This window comes from Pelophylax lessonae (assembly GCF_965119305.1).
Source record: "Pelophylax lessonae genome assembly, chromosome: 4".
NCBI classification, from domain to species: domain Eukaryota; kingdom Metazoa; phylum Chordata; class Amphibia; order Anura; family Ranidae; genus Pelophylax; species Pelophylax lessonae.
Window position 1 is genome coordinate 616,376,524 of NC_138771.1, and position 9,388 is coordinate 616,385,911.

The 9,388-nt window shown below is 53.3% G+C and overlaps 1 protein-coding gene across 1 annotated transcript; it reads right to left on the reverse strand.

Moving 5' to 3' along the window:
• Positions 1-1,709: 1,709 nt before the first annotated feature.
• On the reverse strand, positions 1,710-9,080 carry LOC309552836 (uncharacterized protein; the record flags this gene model as incomplete). The annotated part of the gene is made up of 5 exons (XM_082253745.1): positions 1,710-2,407; positions 2,483-2,901; positions 3,714-3,745; positions 6,786-7,598; positions 8,394-9,080. The coding sequence occupies 5 exons, from the start codon at positions 9,078-9,080 to the stop codon at positions 1,710-1,712; spliced, it is 2,649 nt and encodes an 882-aa protein (XP_082109871.1).
• Between the last annotated feature and the right edge of the window lie 308 nt (positions 9,081-9,388).

Consider the following 9,388-nt stretch of genomic DNA (forward strand, 5'->3'; position numbering starts at 1 on the left):
TCGTGCAACCCAAATTCCGCTGAAAACCTCCGGAAGATGGACATGGCTCGGTCATAAGCCTTCCTGGTATTAGATGACAGAGCCATCCGGGCCAATTCCCGACCATGCGCCACAATCCGGGCTAGTCCAGGATCAAATCTTCGAACTTCGGAGTCCGAGTGGGGCATCTGTCGGCCGTTGGGTGGAGGTTGAAGAACACCTGTAATTTAGACCGGGAAAGAGCGTCAGCAGCTGCGTTGGAGTGGCCCGGGATATGTTCACAATAAAGAAAAAACTGGTGGGTGGCTGCTAACAAAGTCAGCCTGCGAACCAGCCTCATGATGGTCAGGGATGCAGACCGGCCCTTATTAATAATGTCACAGGCCGCCTTATTGTCGCTAAAACACTTAACTGCCATCCCTGACCAGCACCTACCCCAAGTGAAAGCTGCTGCCACTATAGGGTATATCTCGAACAACGCCGAGGTCTCCCGGAAAGCGGGTAAGGCAAGTGACTCTGCCGGCCAATGATCCCTGAACCACGAATCCCCAAAGATGGCAGCAAACCCCCGTGTGAGCAGCCGCATCCGTCCAAAACACAGGGGACTGGGGTGAGATAGGCGGGATAAACATGGAAATGCCGTTCCACCTTTCCAGGAACTCCACCCACATGGCCAGGTCCGCCCTGGCTGGGGGATCCAGGTGGGTGACAACACCCTCCGGAAGACCTGGCAATAGACACAGTAACCGGGAGATGAATGACCTGCCCTGCGGAATGATGCGCATGGCAAAATTCAATGACCCAATCAACGACTGCAGATCTTTCCTCATAAAAGACCCTACTTCCAGGAACCTGCCTACCACCTCTCGAATGCGCCTAAGCTTGTCCCCAGGGAGGCTGGACTGCATGGAGATGGAATCCAGGGTGATCCCCAAGAAATCTAACCTGGTGACAGGTCCAATCGTCTTGCCTGGTGAAAGAGGGACCCCTAAGGTTGAAAACAAGGCCACAGTGCCCCTCAAACTGACAGGAGTGCAGTTGCCCTGTTCGATCAACAAGAAGTCGTCCAGGTAGTGCAAAACCGTAGGGCACCTGGTGATATTCAGAAGAAGCCAGCAGAGCGTCTCGGCAAAGGTATCAAAAATCCTGGGACTGCTTTTGGATCCAAATGTGAGCCTGATGGCGAAAAAATATTCCTCCCTCCACTTAACACCGTCAACATGCCTTAAAGAGGGGTGAATGGGCAACAGCTTGAAGGCGTTGGCTATATCTGTCTTGCTGAGCCATGCAGCCCTGCCTGCCCCCAAAATGGCTTGGATGGCGTTGTCCACGGTGGTATAGTGGAGAGAGAACTCAGCTGAAGGGATAAGAGAATTCAGGCTAGGGTTATTGGAGGAATGAGGAGCCGACATGTCAATGATTAACCGTTTTTTATTAGAGTATTTGCTTGTAGAGATGCCAATGGGGTTAGTACGCCAGGAGGTGAAGGGGGGGTCGGAAAAGGGGCCTAGCATGAACCCTTCCTGAACTTCCTTCCTGAGCAGAAGGTCCACTGACAGCGGGTCCTCCCTAGCAGACAGTAGATTGGGGCATTCAAGTGACCCTGGGGGAAGAGACACCAACCCCGTGTGGAACCCCCCTGAAAACCCCTGCACCAAATACTCGACCAGGTGCGGAGATGGGTGAGACTGAAGGTAAAAAGCCAGTACCTCGATCTTGACCTCGGTCAGTCATTGTTTTGGATTGAGCCTTGATGGACACATGGACTTGGTGTGAGCCCTGAAGCAGATAGAACAAACATGGAGCAGCCTGCAGGCACTGAAACTACACGCCCCACCGTTGAAATTGTTACAGACCTGGGCTTTGCCTAAGTAAATGATCGGGCGACCCAGTTTGTCTCTTAGGCCATGCTGCTCTGATCTGCCAGCCCCCCCCAGGACCCCAGACGTGGAGGACTCAGACTCCATGGGGCAAAGGTTGGCAGAGTGCGAGGTGGATGAGCATGTGGCGCAAGAGGGAGGCACCAATCCTGCAAAGTGCCTGCAGAAAAGTTCGGTGTCCAAAAGGCTCCAATCAAACCGCACATTGAATTGTGCCAAGGTAGCCGCTGCTTTGGCTGACACTGACTTGTGAAAATCGTAAAAGGTAAAACCCCCGTACTTATGGCCCAAATCCACAACCTTGTGGAGATAGAGATCCAGTTCCTCCCGACGATGTGGGTAGACAGAGCATAACACATCCCTGTAAATCCCGAAAGCCAGGACGAATTCAGGGATGGTCAGCTTCTTATTTAGCCTGGGGTCTCTGGCCTTCATCACTACGGACAAATCCCCATAGTTGTAGACCTTATTCTCTACCACATCTTGGGAGGCGATAAGGAGAGCCACCAGGTTAACATCCTTCCCCTCCAGGATATCCTTGCGGAGGGCTGGGGGGACCATGTGTGCCGGGGTGATGATGGGAGATACCGCAGCAGAGGGGAAGAGGGGGACTGGGGGCCTACCCTGTTCGCTAACGGGGGCAGGAGCCTGCACCGGTAAGGGCGGAGGAGGAACCCCGTGAGCTGGACTGGCGTCCTCCAGTTTCGTCAGTCTGTCGCCGATTGACTGCAGAGAAGACAGGATGGAGTCCAGAGTTCCTTGCATGGCCGATCCACAGCCCTGAGAGCTGGTGCCCAGTCCAGGATCTTCCGGGTGCTCAGTCAAGATCCTAAACAGTTCAGCCTTCCTAGCCATGGCCGGGAACGGAATGCCCCTCTGGCGAAGGACCGCCGAGATCTTCGGGATGGTCCAGGATCCATAAGAGCCCAGCGGGGACGGATTCTGATGACCCCTGGGGGTACCAGATCTGACTGGGGTGCCGGGTCTGGCCGGCGTGGAGGGGGAGGATGATCCTTCATCCAAGATGGCTCCTAGAGGCACGCTGTTGAAAGAAAAATAGAACACCAAAGTCCAATTAACAACCGCAAGAGCCCCAAGAAAACTGGCTGGCTAGCTAGTGCCTTGAGGCAAAAAACTTAACTACCCCGTGATAGGTGAGGCCCTGCTAGATGCCAAGCGGCAGGTGAGAGACTCTACCTATGATTTGGACGTGGGGCATGAGCCACTAGCGTGGTGGCGGGAAGGTTGGTCTCTCGGTGACAGTAAAGAATCAAACGTGTGGCCGTGACAGGTGAGGCCCTAACTATAAACCCATGAGGTGGGTGAAGCGAGGCGCTAACTATGGATTGACCCGAGGGGCGAAGAATCTCTGTGTTGAGATTGGGAAGTTGGCCTCGCGGGACCAGCTATGAAGGGGGAGTAATGGCCAGCACCTGAACCCTAACAGCCAGTTCGCTCACCCTACGGGGAGGGGGGGGCTGACAGGGGACACAAAATATGACGAGGTACAACACAGTGAGGTGCAGACAGCGAATGCAGTGCCCACGAGAAGGACAATGACATAGTATTGAGCGTGGTACGGAGGTGGTGAAGGTGGTAAAGGAACAACAGGAACCAAGTGGCACCTGCTGGTGACATACCGAAGGTGTAATGTGTGCCCAAAGCGTACCCGGACGGCCTAGGCTTACCGGTATAAGCATACCGAAGGTGACCAAGATGTGTGTGGAGGCCCAACGAGACGTGAGACTGACCTAGCAGTGCCTATGGGCAACGCTGGAGTAGCGTTTGTGAAGACTACCAGCATACTGAGCCGTGAGAAACATACAGGAAGAACCTGCAGCCTGGTAGTAGTACCTGACACCGGCGTTGAAGGACATGGTGTGATCCTGGAGGAATAAGGCAAATGGTCAATCAGAAGTAGTGACACATGACCCCCCCCCCCCCCAGTGTAGATAGCATGTGATGGGAGCACGAACACGGGAACATGTAACCCTGTGGAATGTAATGAGACCCCCCCCCAACCCTGCCACCAACCTCCCTCCTGACCCAAGGGGGTAGGTAAGTGAGCGTGTATGAGTGTATGGTGCCCCTCCACCTACCCTGGACCAAAATCCAAGAGCCCCCCCGACAGGCCGTGGCCTGGGGGCGCCTGGTGGCCCCTACTGGGGGGGCTGCTTGCTTGGGCGGACGGCTGGCGGGCAGGTGAGCCTGACCGACCAACCCCCCCCCCCCCCTGCATGAGAACATGCCCAGCAAGGGTGAAGCATGGAAAAATGAACAAATGCCCTCCCTCTTTTTTTTTTTTTCCAATCCCCCCCTGGATCTCTCAGTGTCCCCCCAAGCAGGCCAGGAGCCCAGAACCCAGGAGCCCCCCCCTGTGGAGAAGATGCCGAGGCCTAACTGGAGGCAGGCAATGTGGTGCTGGTTGGAAAATGCCGTGGCCTTGACTGAGAGGCAGGCAATGTGTGCAGGTAGGTAGGCAGCCGCCCCCCCCCCCCAACCCCAATGAATACCTGGTCCTGGCTGAGCAGCGGGGAGATGCAGCGGGCAGCTGGCGGTAGTGGAGGTGCTGGTGGCGGCTGGTGCAGCGGAGGAGGCGCAGGCCGGCTGGCAGCGGTGAGGCGCTGGGAGCAGAGGAGACTGTAGACAACGGTGGAGGATCCAGCGGCGGCGGCGGAGATGGCTTGCGGCGTCCACGATCCTGCCCGGAAGTCCGGTCCTCAAAGGCGGAAGTTCCGGCGGCGATCAGGTGACACAGTAGAACACCTGACTCGAGCGCCCAGCAGCAGGCCGGTGTAGGGGAGGGGCGTCGCTATAAAGCCCACTAGCTCCTCCCACAAACACCGGCCTGCGGCCGAACACTTATACTGGGATGATGCCTGCACCTACAGGCATTATCCCGGTACCATTGTTTTCAGCCGGAGATCCTCTACAATGCAGAAGTGATCCGGGTGGGGAATTAGGCACTCAATCATTTCTGTGGGTGGCAGAATGGTGGCAGAAGGGGGTCCCACCCCCCCTCCTGCCGCCTCTCTGGTCCCATCGCAGAGGCAGGGAGCGATGCGGCCAGCAGCAATGGCTGCCTTGTTCAAAACCCTGGAAACTGGGAGTGATGAATAATTCATCACTTCCGGTTCCGCCTCTTTGTTTATCTAACCACCAGCAGCCAGGAAAGCAGCCAACTAGACTAATCTTAGTTTGATCGGCTGCATGGGGGGCCAGAGGAGAGATTTGGGGTCTAATAATAGGACCTGTCTCGAGCCATGCTGCCACAAGGGAAGTTAGTAAAAAAAAAAATAAAAAGTTTTTCTTTTTTATAAAATATAAAAAAAAAAAAAAAAATCATGTGTTATATCTAAATGGTGCTCGCACCACACATGTGCAGTATTAAATCAAAAGATATATATTTAGCGCAAATCTAAATTAATACCGAATAGGTTTGCCAGCTGAACACTTCAAGGCCGAAAAGACAATACCTTAATAATACATATAGTTCAAGTACATAAGTTCATAATACATAAGGTCAAGTAGTGCAGCGCAAACAAATAAAAATATATAAACTAAAATAAAACAACCATAAAATCATGAATGAATCATTAGGAAGTCCATCTCATAAAAATCCACATATCCATGACCGCTGTGAATAAGTGCTTCCAAATGAGGCATGCAGGTGTCACTGTGAGAATTCCTCCGCCACAAACATAAGAGCCTCTCACTTCCTTGCTAAGACCAATAGGTCTCAATACACCTCCTCCAAGGAGCGCCATAGTCAACCCGCTCCTAAATACACTTTCGAGCGCCATGGTAACCAGACACCTCCGATCAACGCTAACTTATTTAACAGCGGCTCCCCGGCACCGCTAGTGGCATGAAGACCAATAGAGATAAACCTCTATTCATGATCACTTCTTTTTTTGGTTGAAAATGTAATCTTTATTTGCATAAAAGATATACAAAAAACAATACTTTTGTCGGGGTGCATTCTCCCCTGTACTGCGACGCAGCGCATAAATACACTACATTACAATACATTTCCGGTCATACTAATAAATACATTCAATCACATACATTCATTCTGCGGTATGATGCCTGATGTGTTTGTGCGGAGTAAGGATACCCCGAGCCATCACATCATGCATGACGCCGCAATACCCCTGAAGCATGAAACTAAATAACATTGTCTATACGTTATGTTACTCAAACTGAATCAATACTGTAACATTTCAAAAAAGCAACAGGTGTGATGGGGGGGGTGGGAGAGAGGGGTAAGGGGGGGGAATGAAATCACAGGCCCGAAGCTTTATTGAATGGACAAAGACACACAAGGGAGAGTGGGGGAAGGGGAAATCTTCAGACCTCCTCTTCCTCCATGAGATCCATCAGGTTATAGTCTCTGAGCAGACTGTGAACCAGTCTGCGACAGTCCTCAATGGACATCCTCTCCCTCTGGTGGATAAGGCGCTTTCTGGCGCACCATAAAGCGTCCTTAAAGCAACACAACACCCGCCAGGCGTTGTCAATGTCCTCCTGTGTAAAAGTACCATGAAAAAGTCCATTCAGCACAGCAAAATGTGTGATGACAGTCTGTGAAACAAAGTCTTTAAGTTCAGGTTCCAAGGCCCTCAACAGGCTCTGTGCAAATGAGCACTCCCAGAAAACGTGAAAGGACGTTTCCTCGTGGATGATACAAAAGGGGCAGTGCCTGTATCTGCACAAGTTTCTGGCATGCATAAATGTCCTGAGTGGCAGCCCTCCCTGGACAGCCATCCACGCCAGATCTTTATGCCTGTTGGTGAGTCCCTTTGAAGAAACATTCCTCCAGACCACTTTGCAAGTGGCTGAAGGGAGGCCTGGAACAGTCTCAGCAATGTCCGATGCTCTGATCAACTTGTAGATAGTTTTTGGCTTCCACAAGTCGGGCTTAACTCCATGCAGCCCCAGCTCCTTGATGAACTTGAAAGTGTCCAAGTAGTACCAAGGAGTGTCCCAGTTGTAGGGGATGGAGCTGTCCCATTTGTCCCATCCAAGGGACCTCCAGAGAGGCAGGAGGAAAAAACGGGACATGGAGTTGCCTCCAGAGTCCGAAGTTCTGTCAATCAAAGTTCTGCGGATGCAGTTGCAGGCAAAGAACACCCCCAGTAACGTTGCGATGTCGGGCACGCCCTTACCGCCCTTGAGGGGTTCCTTGAACATGACTGCTCGCTTCACTCTGTCCATCTTGGAGCCCCAGATGAAGTGGAACACCGCCCTGGTGATGGCCTTGCAGGTGTTGACCCGGGGGGGCCAGGCCTGGGCGAGGTACTGCAACACAGGGAGGATCTCGCTGCGGAGTACCAGTGTTTTCCCTTCGATGGTGAGTTCTCTGAGGCTCCATAGTCCAAACTTTTGTCTCATCTTGGACAGTCTCTCCTCCCAAGACTTCAGGGCTGCGCCCTCAGCTCCAAACCAAACTCCAAGAATTTTGATGAAGTCCGCCTTGATGCTGAAAGGGATTGATGCAGAAGAAGGCAGGAACCACTTTCCGAAGAGCATGATCTCTGACTTCCCGCAGTTGACTTTTGCCCCTGAAGCTTTGCCGAAGTCCTCACAGGTCTGGACGAGCGAGTCGATGGAGCGCTGGTCAGCACAGAACACCGTTACGTCGTCCATGTAGAGTGAGCACTTGACAACCCTTCTGTCCGGTCCCGGTGCGGTGATCCCTCTGATCTCTGGGTTCTGTCGGATGCATTCGGCAAAGAGCTCTATACAGCAAACAAAAAGCAGAGGTGAGAGAGGGCAGCCTTGTCTGACCCCAGAGAGAACAGGGAAAGGGTCAGTTTTCCAGCCATTCACCAACACCGTACTACAAATGTCATTGTACATCACATTCACATACGAACAAAACATGTCCCCAAGACCAAACCTGCGCAGAGCTCTGCACATAAACTCGTGGGAGACACGGTCAAAGGCCTTTTCCTGGTCAAGACTGACCAGGGCCGCGTGCACACGGCGGCCTCGAATGTACTGGACCGTGTCCCGGACAAGCGCAAGGCTGTCCGCAATCCTGCGACCAGGAATGCCGCAAGTCTGATCCGGGTGGATGATCTGTCCGATGACAGATTTCAGCCTGTTGGCCAGAACCTTGGCGAGGATTTTGTAGTCCACGTTCAAGAGAGAGATGGGACGCCAATTTTTCAGATCCCCTCTCTCCCCCTTACGCTTATACAAAATCGTGATCATCCCCTCCCTCAGCGACGGAGGCATTGTGCCCTCCACCACCATCTCCTCGTACAGCTCGAGCAGGTCCGGGCCAACGAGATCCCACAGCGCTACATAGAGCTCCGCTGGGAGACCGTCGCAGCCCGGGGTCCTGCCTTGCCTAAAGGATCTGACGGCAGAGTGCAGTTCCTCCAGCGCCAAGGGGGCGTTGATTGCCGACATACCTGCAGGATCAATTTGGTTAGTGATACCTGACAAGAACCTGTCGGCCTCAGCCGTATCTGTTTCTTTCGGGGAGTAGAGGTTGGTGTAGTAGTCGCTGACCACTTGCATCACAGCCTCCTTCCCCTTCTGGAGTGTTCCGGTCTCGTCCCGCAGCTCAGACAAGGGAGTGTGTCCTGAGTGGAGTTTCCTGAAAAAGAAAGAGTTACATTTCTCACCTTTCTCAAGATTCTCCACCTTGGAACGGAAGACGAGGTGCCTGGATTCTTCCTCGAAGTGTCCTTTCAGGCTCTTCTTGGTGTCCTCCAGGTCCTGCCTAACGTCCCAGCCGCAGTGGTGAAGGTCCTGCAGGGACTGCATCTGGCGTTGCAGTCTCCTGAGTTCCCTCTTCCTGGCACACACTTGCTGGCGTCCCCTTGCCTGAAAGAAGCTGCGTAGCTTGACTTTCACAAACTCCCAGTAGTCGCTTACCTTTCCGAAGAACCTCTTGTCCTCCTTCCAGGTAATGTAGGCCTCCCTGAGTTCCTCCAGCAGTTCCTCATTTTCCAGCAGGGTACCATTCAGCTTCCAGGAGCCCGGACCGGGGGCAAAGCCCTCGCCCAGGTCACCCCGAAAGTGAATGGCCCTGTGGTCAGAGAAAAAGCAGGGGACCATGGAGAACCCGCGATGTCTGACTGTCTTGGAGGTGAGCACGAAGTCTATCCTAGAACGCACAGATCCATCAGGACGGCACCACGAATAGTTCACGGAACCTTTCCCTATGGATCCCACGGCGTCCTTCAAGGAAGCCTCCGCAATCATCTCCTTGAGCAGCCTAGACGTGGTGTCGAGCTTTGCGTACATGCTGGAGCTGCGCCCATCCTCCTCAATCGGACAGTTAAAATCACCGCCGATTACTACTGCCCTGGTGGTGACGAGTTGGGTCCGCAGGGTCTGGAAAAGCTCCAGTCGCTCATTCTTATCTGGGGAGGCGTACACGTTGATGAGCCTAACTGGCTCTCCCGCCCATGAGCCGCCTACGACCAAAAGACGGCCACAGACGAGCTCCTGGACGGAGTCAACCGTGAAACGACCACCCCTGACAAGAATGGCTACCCCTGCAGACTTAC